The sequence below is a fragment of the Strix uralensis genome, chromosome 2, assembly GCF_047716275.1.
Source record: "Strix uralensis isolate ZFMK-TIS-50842 chromosome 2, bStrUra1, whole genome shotgun sequence".
Lineage (NCBI taxonomy): Eukaryota > Metazoa > Chordata > Aves > Strigiformes > Strigidae > Strix > Strix uralensis.
In genome coordinates, this window is record NC_133973.1 from 56,233,462 (window position 1) to 56,250,622 (window position 17,161).

General features: G+C 39.0%; 1 protein-coding gene across 5 annotated transcripts in view; it reads right to left on the reverse strand.

Annotated features, from left to right (window-relative positions):
- The window catches only part of WWC3 (WWC family member 3), a 103,142-nt gene that overhangs the window by 67,408 nt on the left and 18,573 nt on the right, over positions 1 to 17,161 (reverse strand). Inside the window, exon 1 of one of the 5 annotated variants that reach the window (XM_074858833.1) lies at positions 8,032 to 8,077. The exons of the other annotated variants lie outside the window; for them this stretch is intronic. Within the exon in view, the coding sequence (XP_074714934.1) occupies positions 8,032 to 8,036 (5 nt within the window). The 5' untranslated portion in view covers positions 8,037 to 8,077. Of the gene's footprint in view, positions 1 to 8,031; positions 8,078 to 17,161 lie in introns of those variants that run through there. 5 annotated transcript variants of the gene reach the window in all.

A 17,161-nucleotide genomic window follows, 5' to 3' on the forward strand; every position in this document is an offset into this window, starting at 1 on the left:
AACTGGTAGACACTAATAAGAAGGTTCAGAACTTTCAGCTGAAGACAGAATTCCTCCAGGACCAGTTTACAACAATACCTGGTTGTGGCCACTGGATCTACAGCCCAGATAAAAGTAAGTGTTGTCCACGGGGGCCAATTTTGCACATATCAAAGAGCCAACCATAACTTCAGATTAACTGATTTGCTGATTCTTCATTATCTTTAAATGTTTATCCTTCCCAAAAGTAATTATTCTCTTCAGTCGTTAGGCACGATCTTTTATGACTCTGAAACCCTTCAAAAGCAAATATAGAAATATGTAAGAAAGCTTCCATAACCCAAATCCTGAACACCAAGCCGAGAGAAAAATCTTTGAGCATTGTCATGTGCCTTGGATCTGCCCCAATTAAATATTGTCATTAAGAAGAAATGGAAGTCTGGTATTTGCATGCAGTGAAACAGACATATCTGAAACCCCAAGTTTTGTTAACATGTTCTCTGCATCAATTATCAAGCTAAACAGAATACAGAAATCAAACTAAAAAATAAAACTGAGCAGCTGAATAAAACTGTTTCTGACAGAGGCATTTTTCCTACTCCTTGTGTACTTATTTCATATCTTTATCCATTACCCATACACAGAAGGATTCCAGCTACTACAGCCTTCTGAATATGCAGCAACAACAGATACTTCTTGAATGCATCAGTTCATGGTGGGGAGTAGGTGGGAAGAAGACAGTAGAAGGCAACGTCTAAATACCATTTTAAACCAATTACTGCAAAACTGCCTCAGCTTTAGCATACTTTGTTAATAGAATCTAATTTCAACTCCCCAAAAAACCACAGAAAACCTCAACCTTTAAATAATAAAGGAACAGTTCTAGCATACTTCAACTCTCTAAAACACAGTTTGACCGGTAGCATGGGGCAGCAATTTCATTGCCACGGACTTTCAAAAACAGAACCAGACCACCAAAACCACAAGGCATCAGAAAATACTAGATAAGATCCTCAGTCTTCCCATGGCCCTGATGTCACATCAGAGGGCCCTGGCTGCTTGAAATCCCTATGTCTAATTGAGCAAAACTTCCCCTGGGAGGAACTAAGTTAAGACAAACAGAGCCTGTTTTTGCAAGATCTTGAATAGGAAATCAAAAAGGTGTTTCCAAAGTGCTTGCAAACTAGCTGCCATTTCTTAGACAACATCTAGATGCCTAAATTACACCCAGAGTCAACCTTATCTTTCAAAGTGTGCCTGGATGAAGAGAAAAGCACTAACCACGAGGGCTAATTATGAAAAAGACCCACCAAATTCTGAAAAAAAGCCACCATTTGTAGGGGAAACAGAGGGAAGGACGCATGAACAGCAACCGTCAACAGTACTTTTATTTTTGTTCCTGATTTTGGTCAGGTCCAACAGCAGAGGCAGCAGTGTCTAATATGATACTCCTCAACAGACAACTAGGAGAAACATTCTTAAATCTGATCTCAGCCTGAATAGCCATCTAATGGGATAGATGGTTTTGTCTGACAAATGGGAATGCAAGCTAGAAAAATGTATTAATTCACATTACAGATCTGAAAAATACCAGGCAACTTAAAAATTAGTAACAGTATAACTAGAAGGGAATTAAACATTCTGATAAATCTAGCAATAGTTTATCCAAAGTATTATGCTGAATATATTACTGAAGTGTCACAAGGCAAGAAAGAGAGAAGGCAAAATGAGAAATCATGCACACATTGAAAAGCTTTCAGCCAGACTTTTTTTTCTTACCTCCTTTCAAACATTAATTTAAGTTACAGCCATTGTTATAAAATTCAACTAATCCTCTTGTCTTGTACCACGGCTCTTACTTCCTCCAACCGCACAGCAAAAAAAACCTAAGAAATTGAGCAGGAATGGAAGATAATTTTTTTTATTTTTTTTTTTTGTCTTTCACAGACACAGGCAAGGAGCTGTTTACACCGAGAGGGTGGGTGGGGGGTTGCTGCTACTTTGTTTTTAAAAGTCACATTGCAGTCCTGGAGGTTCTTCTCGGACACCTTCTACCACCATAGCTCAGGCCTGGGCAGCAGCGCACTCCGGGCCTGCGGGACCTTCTCTGCGAGAAACAGAGAGGGTCTGTAGCCACCCAACTGTGCCAGGACCCCCCAGCAGCCCCAACCCACCCGGCTCCTCCAAGCAGGCTGCCCTGAAGAGAGCACCCCACTCCTCAGTGGCCACTGCCTCCCACCCCACCAAGCAGGGCAGGAATGCATCAGGCACACTCTGCCCGGCTGCTGAAGCAAAGCGCATCCTCCATGGTTCAGAAACAGCCACGCACCAGCTAGACCCACGCAGTCTCACACTGTGGCAGCACACACCAGCCAGGCACGGGTGGTTTGCAGCAAATGCCGTCATGAACTCTGGACCCCCTGTTAGAGCATTCTGGAGTACACCACGGCTTTCCTCGCTGTCCGTCCTCTATTATTGACTCGGCTCTTCTCAAGTAGCCAAGTCATAAAAAACGAGCTGGATTTTGAAATAAGGTTTGGCAAACTACATTACTGACGGCTTAGTCAAAAGTACAACAAAGTTCACCACACTATATGTATATTTTCAAGATAAAAATCCCTTACAACTTTTTTCTTAATCCAAATTATCTATCTTCATTTTACTGCATGATTTAACCTTGAGTTCCGAATAAAATAACTTATCAAACATCTATTCAATCCTTCATTAAAAAAAAAAAAAAAACCACAATACTGATGGCCAGACAGAAACTTGCACAAATGAGATTCTGTGCTCTGGACAAAGACTCAAAGAAGGTAACTTGCATTCAGAGTCATTGCTGGGATACACTTCCCTTAGAAATAAAATGCTACCCTACAGCAAGGAAATAACAGCACCATCTCTTCTAAAGGTCACTTGAAATTCAGTCTAAGACCACACTGTATTTTGCAGTATTTTTTTTTTTTAAACAGCTACAAATAAGCACACAAAAGAGTGCTAATAATGTCATATCAGTGTATTTGCTTCTATTAATTTTACAGTAACATAAGCCAACACAGCATACATCAATGTGTAAAACAGAAGGCACAGGATGGCATTAGCCAGCTACAGTAATGAATCAACCATCTTGCAAGTGTGGAGAAAAATGTGTGTTCGTTATCAGACGATTTTTTTTTTTTTTTTTTTTTTTTAAAGGAAACAAGTGCTAACTGCCTTTAACACACGGTATTACAAATCTGGACAACCTATGCTGAGACAGCTGACAAGCATGTCACTCTCACAAATATCTGAATTATTTGTCGATCACCACCTCCTGAGCCATGGCTTGCCACTGTTTACATCATGACAAACAAGCTGGTGGCAGTTCCTTTTCATCTCACTCTGTAAGCTACAAAGCAGCTCTAACATCTGTACAACAGGGCAGCATACACAGTAACTTCATTGGCCATCCTATTCCTCAGTCCATAACTGTCCTTGTTTTACAGCCACCTGAGTTTATGTGGGTCAAGAAAAGTAAGAGGCATCAGCTATCTACCTCTCTTGTGACCTCATGCTGAAGAAAAACATTCAGGAAAAACAGAAATAATGCTGTAAAAACCTCAGTGGAGTGACCAGAAAACATGAACACTCCATTTTGGCACCCAAAACCTGAAGGGAATTATTTTGTTTCCTACAGTGTTTCAGATCATCACATCCTGTGTTGTGCACTACATTGAATCAATTTACTCCAAACCAAGAAGAACTCCCTTTTTTGTACTAGGCAGTCCTTTTACATTTTCTTAAATCTCACTAACAATTTTCTGATGGCCAGGGTATTATACATGTATTATATGAAAACTGTTCATCATGTGCAACATATTCGCTGCTACATGTAATGCTAATAGAGAGGGTGTCTATGAAAACCCTGAACAATTAGATTTTGTGACACAAAATGTATGTGAAGCTACATGCATGAGTAACAGAGAACCTATACAATTTGCTGACTTAGAAGAAGTAACAAGTTATATTGCCTACAAATGCCTACAAGAAATGTACCTGAGGACACCCCCAAATCTCCTTCTACTATTCTAGAAATAAGAAGCATTGACTAATAAGCAACAACAGAGAAATAATATACTTTTGTTTTTATCCTTTACCATATTCCCCAAAACCAAAACAGCTAAGAAATACTGGCTTAGTATGTTGAAACATAAAATAAAATGCTATGTCCAATTGCAGCTCTCATATAACTTGTCTGGCTGCTCAGAAACTGCTGAAACAGTTCCACACAAGTAGCCAAGTCTCCCAAGCAGCTATCCATTTCTTAACAGCAGCTATGATCCATATCCAAATTCAGAACACAAATATTATGGGAAATTCTTGCTGAAAATATACCCACATTTCATCAAGATGACCGAAATTCCTCCTTCAAAAACCATAGCCGGGTTAAAAGTCAGTGCTTTTAAGAAAATTCCTTTTGTTTCTACTATTTATTATATTTTTACAGAGGATAAACAATAAAAAAATGGGGGCAGAGTGGTTAAGTCAGACTGTCCATCAGCGCTTTAAAACATGTTTTATTTGTGTACACACAGATAGCCTAAAGTTAAAGGCAACTGTACAAAGCCACCAGCCAGAACCTACGATTAGCGGCAGGGCAGAGGCAATCGCTGGAGGGGCTAGCTGAGGGAAGGCTTTTTGGGCAGCGGGTGACCTGACATCTAGACCAGAAAACAGACAAAATTACATATGGCAGCTGGGAATAACCAACAAGAGGAGGACAGCAGGAATATGCAGCAGATAGGACAATTAAGTGGAGGAAATTACGAGACTACAGTTCTACTAAACTGATGTCAAATTGGACCTTCGTATTGAGTATGTTATTAGCTAGAAACAGTAACATGCAAGATATTTATGACTTTTCTTTTGCCAATCCTAATAAAGCTGTCTCTGTTACTCACAATCTCTAAATATTTACAAGAGCTTCTCAAGGACTTGCATATTTGGAGAGGCTTAAAAAAACCCCAAACAGATAAAAATTGAAAGCCTAAACTAAAAGATAAGGAAAATTTAATGGAGAACCTTCAGAATCTGAGAAGCAAGCTGAATTCTTCCACCTATATAAGAAGCCTGACATGACACTACACCTGTCCAAACACAGCACAGCTTTAGAGCGAAAATTGAAGCAGTGTTTCTACTTTCACTGATTCCAAATCAGCATTTATAACATTTTCACCAGTTTCTGTGAAAACAGTCTTTGCCAACTTCATGCTATTGGTAATTAAGGTCGTAGTTAGTAAAGGCAAGCCCTGCAGTTACCTGTTTATTTCTTCCATCCTGCAAACCACAACTCTGCAACCTTCTGCTGCAGAAGAGCAAGTCACACAGCTGTCAGATTTCTATGTCCTCAGTACACATTAAAGCCTATTTCTATGTTCAGTTCAGTCTAACAAACTGCTTGGCATATGTATCCTTCGTTTTGCAATGACTCTTCTGGTTTAAGAACTCAAATTTCTGACTAGCTTACTTGGCCACAATCCTGCCCACCAGTTACCAAAACCGTCATAGAAGAGTCACTGGAAGAGGTGATGAGTCGCTACACCCTTACACAGAGGACTGCATATGTGCTTGTGTGTAAGCGTATGCATACACACACAAAATTGTTCTCTTCTGACTGCTGGTCACAACTTCTGTATGCAACTAGGAAATGAGGAGGAAACACCTGTACTTTCCTAATGGCAGTCAGCTGAGCAAGGATGAAAAGATGCATCTGCGAGATCTTACCAGCAAGTTCTTAGTAATAAGCCCTTTGCACACAAACAAGAATAACAGGAGGAGTTTAAAGCAGGCAGAAAATTGAGCAGACAGGAAAAGAGAGGTCCCTCAGCAGACAAGGAGGAACAAAAATGGGACATAAAACTCCAAATTCAAGCCCATGAATTTCCATGTGTTAAAAAAAAAAAAAAGGGGAGGCATCAAAGGAAGCTTTACATCTCAACAAGTAGCTAAAATGGTCTTAAATGCTGCAAGACACTGCCATGCACTGGAATACTTCCTGCAGATCTTGCAGGATCACTTCAAGTTGATAGCAAAAAAGGTTAACACACCCTCACTCTCACCTTAATAAACTAGAAACGAAGGAGGCAATGTATCTTGGCTGTCTCTTGAGTAGTACAGAAACAAAAGGGTAAAGTTCGTCAAAACTCTCTTCCCATCTACTGTGTTCTCACATCCTATATCCAGAAAGATTATGTCATTTGCAGATTAGTTTGTTACACTTAAGTCTGACCTTGCTAGACTAAACTCTTTGAAATTTTGAGGTCTATGTGATTATCCCTAACATTATGGCAGAGATTTTTCTAAAATGTTCTAACAACTATTGGTAATTCAAGTTTCTGTACATTTGTAATGGTTGGCTCTGCACTGCTGAAGGCCTCCCCCTGCCCTTAAATTTATCATTCTTCCCTACCAACTAGCCAGACTTGCAATAACTAAATATATATACATGCATGTGTGTATATACATATACACACAGCACGATTTATTGATTTGTACAAATACCATTAAAGTGTCAAATGACAGAGGTTAACTTAAACATTCTCCAATAAAAAAGCACTGTAAAACACTCCTGTGAGAAAATTATAGCTTTAAATCACTTTAGACAAGTCTCAGTCAGCAAAACTGAGAATCTTAGGTTAACTGGTAATCTTTGGGCTGACTAGAAGGCAATTAGTTGAAGACACACAGAGGTTAACACCAGAATCTTGAGGTATATACAGTTATATCCTGATGTGGTCTACAACTGCTTATTAACCAAAGAAAACCTTTCTTGTACACTGAGAGGGCCCATTGTTCTAGAAAACATGCCAATGAACATGATACTAAAGGGATTTTATACTTCTGTAGTCTAGGAGAAACAGTTTTTTAGAATACCCTATAGCCAAACAATACTTAATTACTAGTGTTCCCCTAGATGTAAATTGAAGTTTAATGAGATTAGAAACTGACATCTGTCATGTCTATGTGCACAAACAAGTTCAGCACTACAAGTGAAAATTTAATTAATTTGATGTTTTAAAATATTTTAAACCCAAGTCCTCCAAAATCTTACTATACTTGGCGCATATTCAATTAAATTTTACTGAAATTAATTTCATTAAACTATTTCTACCAATTAGTATTACTTAATGATAGTAACAAAAGAGAAAACACATATTAAAAGTTACCAGAAACTGTTTATAGAGAAATCAAGCAGAAAGTGACAAACAATGGGAGGAAAAAGTAAATGCAACTGGACTGAGTATAAAACAATGGTTGGAAAAAATATATATTCAAGAGACCATTCTTTTCAAGTCTCAGAACAAAGTGATGTGTAGATAAGTGCCAAAAGAATATGCATACCATGACTTCACATACATCCCATTAAAAACAAATTGTGAGGTAAAACAGTAAACAAATGCCTCACACCCAGAAAAGTCCACACTATCAGCTAATATTAGAAATTCAAGACAAGAGTTTCTCATTTAAACTTTCAGAACCTCCTTATCCTCCTCCAGCCCACTTGAAAACAGTGTTATACTCGTGCTGTATTTTTCCTAAAAGTACTATGTATGGCATTTCTCAAACATGTTCAATTAACACATTCCTGGAAGTTTTATGGATTCTTGTACCATTTCTATGTAATGTCTTCTAAGGTGCTACTGCGCTGTCATGCACTGACCATGACTGTACAGCAGTAACATGTTGCCTTGTAAAAGGCCACGCCCCCCTCAGTGGAGTGGGTGCCCATGGGCACAGAGGGAAACCTATGCCGCAGATCTGTAAGGCAGGCTTTCCAGACTGCTTCTCTTCTAAAGTTTCTGAACTATGTTAATAATGCAATACTTTAGGTGGTAGTGAAAGAGTGAAACTAATGTGACACACACACGATCCAAGGGCACCGTTTCAATCTCCTGCCTAAAGAGTTACTAAACTCAACTTAGCTGTAAGCAACTGAAGTGGAAATATGTTGACAGGATCTTTGATGATTTTGGTTTCAGACTTCATTTCTTGCAAGCAGTGATCTATGGCAGTCACCTCATTATTTAAGGTTTTTCCGCTCTTTCAGGAGTTAAAGACCCTTGGTCAAGCACATTCGGGTGCATGTTTCAGCTGCCTAGAAGTGGCAATGGACAAGTCATTAGTGAATATTGTATACATTAGCATACACACACAGACATCCTCAATCTACTTATTTAAAAGTTCCATATTTTAACTGGTATTACAGAAACATTTAATGGTTATCTCTCTGATATTAAAAGTGGTCTAAAAATAAACCCATTAAAGAAAATCATGTTTAAAATGTGTCATTTCTTTTCCAAACATACCAGGAGATCTAACAAAATAAATTGTATCAGCCTAAAATCTTTGCTTGTTTTATACCACTGGATCAACCACCCCTCCCCCTACTAAGTAAAATAACTTCTTTAAAGCCCAGTAACTACCTAAGGAAAAAAAGCAATGGTTCTGCAATGATATGCAGCCTTAGTACATTTTCTTCTCCACAGCTCACTCTTCACATTTACTTTCAAATTACAGATACAGCTGCCAGATTATTTACACTTTATGACATGCTAGTTCATATCATTTCTAAGCATCCAATCCATGCCTACCAATCATGAATATAAACTCACGTAAGCTACAAATATATAATGTTAATATAGGTGTGGAGAAGATTCTCTAAAATCTGTACTTAAACTCTTACAATTGCTTCCCACACTCCAGGCTGACACCCTTGTCAATTTTCAAGCTTTTATATAACTTAGCCCCTGTTTTCCCAATATTTAATTATTCCAGTATTATTATAATTCCTCAAATACACTTGCCTCCTACAATCCTCCTTAATGCAGATCTTGCAAACGAACAGTGTATTCCCCAATCCATATTAGTAATTTAGTAACATATCCTAAAGAAAAAGACAGTTCTACAGATTTATATTCATCTGAAATTTTTTAAGAGGTTGAGGTTATGAAGTTTGGTGCTATTACTTCTATGGTTGCCAGTAGTTGCGCAATATATTATATTTAAGCTTCAAGTGAGACCAATAAAGTACTTCCAAGTAACTAATACAAGAAATTACTCATAATTTCACTGTCACGTTTTTGCTAAAATACAGGATTAAAAAATATTTTGTGAAAAATCCAGAGAAATCCAGCCAGGTAATGTACTTTTTATGAATAGTAATAGTGCAATCAGAAAAAAAATAAATCTTAAGACAACCCTCTCAAACCCAATATAAAAAATATTTAGAACTCTTAGAAAAATTCACTTTCAGTATAAGCAACTAAAACAAAGAGTAAGACAGCACAAGTAATGTATTTTCTTCACGGTATAAAATTTCAGATCTACCAAAAAACCTGGGAAAGTAAAAAACAATCAACAGGAGATAAAGCACAATTATAGAAAACACACCCTGCCATCAAACCTACACTGATCTTAATTCAAACATAACTGAACATCCACTAGTAACAAGTAACTCTTCACTAAAATAGCAGTGGAAATTACATTAAATTTATAGAACATACTAGACTTCAGCAGTAGATGGCCTCCTCTTCTTCCTTCCCATCTCCCATGATCGAGAAGGTTAAAAATAGAGGCTTCCGTTTCCTTAGATTATTTTGCTTTAAACTTTTCTAGAGCACTGAAATTAGCTACTTTGCCAGCTTCCTACATTTGTGTTAGAAAAGAAGGAATGTTAAAAACACACTTCCATTTACAGCAACTCAGGAAACCAACTTCTGTGGTTTGCATTATTATCATCATTTGTAAATGACAAGTCCCTCTAGAAGGTGTAGGTGTTTCTTCCAAAGTTCCCCTTTGGATATTGCTCACCCAAAGGCCCCTTGCACCACACAGTAACATATTTTAGGGGTAATCTGTACTTGCATATTGTTCTATATTTATGCATGCCTTTGCAGTTAGTAAAGGCAGATATTTTCAGTGTACAGCGTTCAATTCCCCATATTCACGAGCAGATCCAGCACCGGGAAGGAGAGCTTAAGAGCCGCAGAAAGCCAGCTTCAGGTCCCTCCCTCCCAGCCCCGAGTCTTCGAGGAAGTCGGAGCCACAGGAAGCCTCTAACTTCCACCATGTCAGCACAGCGTGGCCCCAGCTGTCCAGGTCCATATTTTAAGGTCAGAAAGAACCACTGTCATCATCTAATTGACCTCCTGCATAATACAGGCCACAAAACCTTAGCTGGTAATTCTTGCATCTAGCCCAACATCTCGTGGTTGACCTAGAGCATATTTTCCATAGTGGCAAGAGCAGTGTTTGTTTATACTGAAAAAGATGTACATTGCAGAATCTGAACTGTTTATCTGGAAGTATTGCATATAAACAAACAAAAAGTAGCAGGTATCCAAATACTGCTGTAGTATAAAGTTGTATCATCTCCGTTACTAACATTACTATAACGCAGTGCCACCCCTTCATTAGGAAGTCTGGTGTGCTTCGTCAGGCATTGCCTCATAAGACAATTTTTTGATTGCTTCTAATACTGCAAGACTGAAGTTGTTCTGGCTGAAGTTCTCCCTCCTGAGGGTGTGCCTCATTCTCATCTCTTGTGAGAACTTTCAATTAAAACAGATCAGCCATTTGAAACAATGGAGTAGAGGAAAAAATGCTGTCCCTCCCCACGCCCGTGCTAGAATTCCTACAGCAGTCTCCCAGATAGTCTCAGTGCTACTAACACTGGGACCTGAATTTTTCAGGTCTCCTACTATCCCCATGGAAAAACATTCAAGTTTGGCCTAGGCATGGGGGAGTGGAGGCCAGGGAATATTGCTGCACATGCTCAACATAACTCTGAAGTACGGAAGCCCTGTTCTTTGCAGATTTAGTCTCCACTGAACACGCACCAGCTTCTCAAGACCTCTCCTGGCTACAGACCCACCCAACCCCAGTGTGCCAGGACATTGCAGGGCTTGTCCCAGCTGCACGAAGCAGCTTCAGAAAAACATTTCCAGTACAACCTTGCTCCTTGTATTCTGGGAAAAGAGACTAGGAAGCCAGTTTCTCCTTCCAGTCTCAATGCAACCCCTGTTAGCACCTGAACACCACGGAAGAAAGAAAGGAAGCAGGCGCACTGGGATACAGAAGGATGAGGAGCATGGGAACCGGGTTCTGGAAGAAGAGGAGGTGGCAACCAGAAACCAAACCATGGTGCAGGGAGGCACAGACAGAGGACAATAAGCACAGGCAGAAGCACTAACAGCAGAGCTGGAGCAGAACGGACTGGCTGGGAGCAGTGTGAACAGTCCACAGCCTAAGCAGGAGGATAGGGAAAGACGGAATTAGCCAGTCATGCTGCCCTCTACGTCCCTCAGCTCTGAGACTGTGAACATGGCTCTGTTCTCCCCTGTGCACTCCACTCCAACTATACCATAAACTCCACTTGCAGTTTTGTACAAAAGTTTGATTAACAGCTTGGTACCATCGAACTAGAGAGACCCCAGTTGTCTTCAAATGTGTCCCACTCTGGTGCCCTAAACCGCACAGTTCTATCACTTCATAGCACTACTACTTCTGACACTCATCTGATCATACAGTAAGCTAGTAGTAGGTGTGCTTCAACTCACCAGAACTGCAAAAAAAATAATGGGAAAGGAGGAAGTAGTAATCTGGGGGTTCTCCCATGATTACTGAATGGAAAAAGTTTACTCTGCTATCAGATAAGCAAAAATCACAATGCAGAAAAGGTGGGAGTTGAGCAAGATCTCCTACTATTCATAAAAAGCTGTTAATCCAACTTGCAGCTTACTATGGGTACACTAACCTCACTCCTTGGAGGGAATGGGGGGACAGGGACTATATACAAAGGACAGGACAAAAAAAACCCACCCAAACAAAACCAGAATGCAGCCCCATATAGAAAGATGATTTCCCAATATTGACAATGCAGACCTTAACTCTGGCATTTTAGAATGTGTCTATGTTTGGCTATGCAAGTTTAATAAACATGAAAAAACCTTACATATGCACTACAAAAGTATCTCAGTTAGGAAGAGTACATTTAGGCACCAGGATCCATATCTTAAAGAGCCTTCTAAATTTTGAGGGAAGAAAAGAACAAACCCTGTTTGAAAAGGCTGATTCTTTTCTGAGAAAGACCAGCATACAGCAAATGAAAAACCAAAGCCTGAATATCCACTGCTAGGCAATGGTACTGTTGCCCCCAGGAACAGTAATCCCCAATACGAACACTTCCATCATTGCTCATGAAAGGTTAATACTTAACAACATACGAACTTGACATGAGTAACATACTTAGAAACCACCTAATTAATCCATTTATCTGTTGAGATTGGTTAAAAAAAAAAAAAAAACACCACACACTGGGAGCTACTCAGAAAATAATTAAGATATTCATGAAGGAAATGGACTACTAAAACACATGAAATGATTGAACAAACAGCCATTAAAAGAAAGGTGTGCAAAGGGAGACAGCTACTGCATTTTGAGACATATCCTCAACAATATTCTCACTAAAAACTGTTTTCTCATAGCAACTGCAATTAAAATCTCCAACCAGTTTCTCTTTTTCTCAAATAAGATCAAGTCTATCTTTAATGCAGAGAGCACTCACATGCAACAACAGAAAAGCCACAAACACATCAAAAATGCAGAGTAAACGAACTGCAGGAGGAACAGTGGGGGATGAAGGAGAAAAAAATTTCATTTCCAAGAGGCCTGTCCGATACCAAGTAACAAAGCAGGTTGGACAGATACATTCAGAAGAGAAGTGGGGGTTTACAGGTTGGACAGATGCATTCAAAAGAGAAGCGGCAGTTTAAGTCTGACATATTACAAATCTAAGCTCTTCTCAGTGCTAACTGAAGGGACATAAGGCTTACTTTACTTAAAATACAGAAAATTACCTGCCCACAGAAATGCTATGAAGCCTTGCCAGACTGTTCCCTGCATTTCACAGCACTCTGTGTTACTAGCAGAAGAAGCATCTAAACTTTAATTTAACTCCAATTTACGTACTTTCTTGAAAATTATTTATGGGCAAGGCCTAACCATCAGTGGGACCCTCTCAGTCTTTGAGGTGAGTATGGTAGGAACAACTGTCTCCTGGACTTAGGAGCTGATTAGCAAAATATTTCCAATTACTGAAAGATCTACTGATTCAGTCTCAGAGTAGCTTGAAAGAGAAAAAAACCCACAGTTTTCAGAAGTGTTGTAAGCCTGCTTGCTTAGTTGGGTTGATGAGCAATGCTTCAGGAGATCCAGTAAAAAGAGGACATGAAACAGACTGAACCACGATTACTATGCCAGACAGCAGATGCCTAATGTGTGCTGAAAACTTTGTGACTAAAGTCTGTTTAAGAGACCAGGACTTCAAAAACTTACCACCAGCTCCTCAAAGGCTATTAGGAAACCCAAGTGAACTGAAAGGGAAACTATGGTGCACGGGATGGCAGGAAAGTGTACAAGCATGACAGGAAATTCCCAGAAAAATGTGGTAATGACTCTTAGAAACTTACTCTGCTCCACACATTTTTATGTTGTATTGTTTTCTAAAAACCTTTTACTATTACCCATTAAGCAAGATGACAGCCTCATATGACAGCTGTGGAAAAAAACAGGAATACTCCCTTCTCCCCCCCCCCCCCAACTTGTACTTATGCCACAACTGAACAACTAATGTGAAGAAGAGATTTTCTCACCATTTCCTAGACCACCGCTGCTGCCAGGAAAGCCTGTCTTCTGCCATCACCCTTAGTCTCACTTCCTTTTTCAAGTCTTACTTCCCCATAAATGAACTCAGATGTTTACACACATTACCACTCTCAGCTCTTCCCAGCATTAAATCCATGGGATTCTTATTCACAGGATTTGGATTTTCTGATTTCACACTGCTGCAGCACAACAACAAAGAATTACTGAAGATGGAAGTTGTCAGAAGAACAAAGGTCTTCAGTCCATCCCTTCCCTACTCACCACCACAGTTGAAGGTCTGATCCTAAATTTTTAACATCCTCAAGAAGTTAACTTCCTTGACAATTTTGCCCTCAAATTCTAATTAGAGTACAACGAAGATAGTGCCAGTTAAATAAACTATCATATTGCATTAAATCTATTTCCCCCCCCAAATTAACAAGCTATTTTTAACCACCATTCAGCAGCACTGCTTTTTAACCTATCTGATCATCTTCAAACTCTTTTCAGTACAGACTTCTGATTCAAGAAGCCTCAATGCACACCCAGTTAAACCCAGTTGCTGTGCTACATTTTAACGGAAGCCTGAGTTTTACAGATATGACTGGTCTAGACCCCCTCCTTCCCTCTGGCCATATATTAAGCAATGCATCTTAGTCACAATGAGTTAATGCTTCTAACTCCTGCAAAAGTTAGTTTTATGGAGACGATTAATTTTCTCCAAGTCCTCTCAACAAAGCAGCAGTAATAAACACACTAATTTAAGACACCAGTCAAGTCTCAAGTGGAATGCTGATTTGGGGAAGAACACCGATCCCACACACTCTCAAAAAAACCCAAAAAACAAACCCCAAACTCTCTAAAACAGAGAGCAACATGTAAGGCAGCATATCAACTAAGCAAGACATCTCTCAACCACGCTGCTTTCTGAGGTGGCACTACAGCTATTCTAAGGGTGGACATGGATGCAGACACATTTCTACTGATTGAATAATCTGTACTTCTCAAAATACCAGCAAATACATAAAAAAAGACACTATTCAGCATTTAATTCTTCCCAGAAAATGAATGCTGACAGAGGCAAAGGACAGGATGGCACTGCTGTTGCCATAATATAAACCCAGAATACTTAAAAGGATAACACACAATTTATTGACAACCAAGCCAAAACGATTTCACAATGTAACATTTTATGTGATCCAACAACAGTACAAAAGTAAAAAAAAAAAAAAATGTTTAAAGAGCTCTTGTATATGGACTCCAATTGCTTTTAAATGGAAAACAAATTAACAAATGCCATTTTCAATAGCAGTTTGTCCAACACATGGTTTAATTTAACAGGTATTAAAGATACTGTAAGATATTGTAAGTATGGACAAGTTCTGGCAACTTTCAACATCCATCAAACTTTAATGTTGAGAAGAAAAAAAAAAATCACTGTCTTCAAAGATCCAAGATTAATTTTACTTTTATTTCTTGCTTCCTTCAAAAGTAACCATGAAAATGAATTCACCTTGTCCTCAGTAAACAGCTCATCCTCAGGTATTCTGTACAACTAAGCCCAGCACATTCTTCCATTGTTTTGAACCTACACTGCTTTGATCTCGAATTTCCAAAACAAGAGAACTACAAAAGCACTCTCAAACACACCTTCCAGATCAGACATGTGTGCTTTCCCATACACACACATTAATGGCACAAATTACTCTGTTCCCTTTACATTACTGTCAATCACAAGCCTTTAATAAGTATAAAATTTGATGGTACAAAATATATAGCTATCCGAGCAATGACAAAAGTACTTTCTTAGTACTGTCTCCATCTTTCTTCCCTGGAAGCACACAAAAGCCTTCTCGCAGCACTGGGAGCCACCCCAGCCCTCTGGAGCCAAGGGCTCTGAAAGGATGGCCAGCCCCAGCAGTGCCCCTGGAAGCACCACGCCAGCATCACTGCTCTGCCTTACAGCAGGTGCTCCTCAAGCTCGTTGCAGCATGCAAGAGTGGGATGCAGCTCCTATCTTGGGAGCAGCACATGCTGACAGCTTCAAGATACAGTGTCACAGAAGAGAAACTGGAGGGTTAACTGACACATTTTTATAAATCCAGTTTTTCCTATAGTACACTGCCAATAGTCACACGCATCTTATTAATTTCCAAACTATTCTGATGACCTTATGGCTACTGCTTTCCCCAAACAAAACTGCTACAGGCTAAGCTACCAACCATTCTATACTGTGGCGGACACCTATTACTCGCCCACGTTAACCTAATACAAAGAAAACTTAACTCAAGCTACACCGCCAAAAGACACATGAGAGGAAGTACACTTGCAAAAAATGAGAAACATCTAAATTGATCGTATTGTGCTTGGCAGGCACAACTGTAATATGAATACAAAGATCAATAAACCCCAATGATTTTTGATGCTCCTTAAAAAACATTTTACTTACTGCCTTTGATAGCAAGGTGGAAAGGAGGGGGGGAAAGAAGGAGAGAGAGATTCTATCATTCCACCCTCAAATCAAGCTTGCTCACTGCTACATTTCCTCCTGGTGTCATCAGCAAAACTTTATTTAAAATATCTAGGCAAAGTAATACAAGACTCAAGAACTGAGGTCTTCTGCCTTTGGAAGGCTATACCTGAAAAGTGTTTAAGTATCACCCATTTTAAGAAGAGCTTTACAAAGGAAAAGCATGAACATTGGCAAAGTTAAAAGAAGAGAACTGAATCTTTATATTACTCGTTTATTTGCGTTCATACAATCACATTATCCATTTATAATCAGAACACCACTGTAAAGTTAAGAAATACCATAATTAGTACCCACCTGAACACCAGATACAAGAAGTTTAAAAGTAACAGTATACTGTACTGAAAGAACATGTGGCAGAGAACTGAACCCCAATCTCCCAAATCCCAAACCAGTACCAGTGAACCATACTCTCTGTTGCTTTGGAGGCATGATTAAAATAGGCAAACAACATTTTAGGACTGGTATTTGACAATAATTAAAAGAGGAGGTCAAAAAAGGCATTGCAGTAATACAGTTGAGAGATAGGGCAATTAATTTAAAGCAGAATTTCGGAAGACTGGGAAGAAAAACTTAAAATGTGCTTTTCTGTTTCTATCAAGTATTTTAAAAGTGATTTAGTTGTCTACTTTGAAGATTCAACTTACCCTTCCAAGTAGGTATTGTGATTGGATTATGAGAAATCTTCCTGAAGTCATGGCTTTATTTCAAAGATCTTTCCTTAAGATAACTTTATTATCTACAAAATGCTATACTACTGCAAAACAACAGGTAAGAATGTTATGAATCCATTTAACTAACACTGGTGATATATCCTATGATAATACACATTTTGTGTATGCTTTATAAATACAACCCAACAAGAAATAACTAGTGCCTACAACTTGCACAAACAACAAAAGAATGTTAACTGATCTCTGGAAAGAAAGTAACATTACAGTAAAGGTACTGTAAATCACAGAATACCAGGTT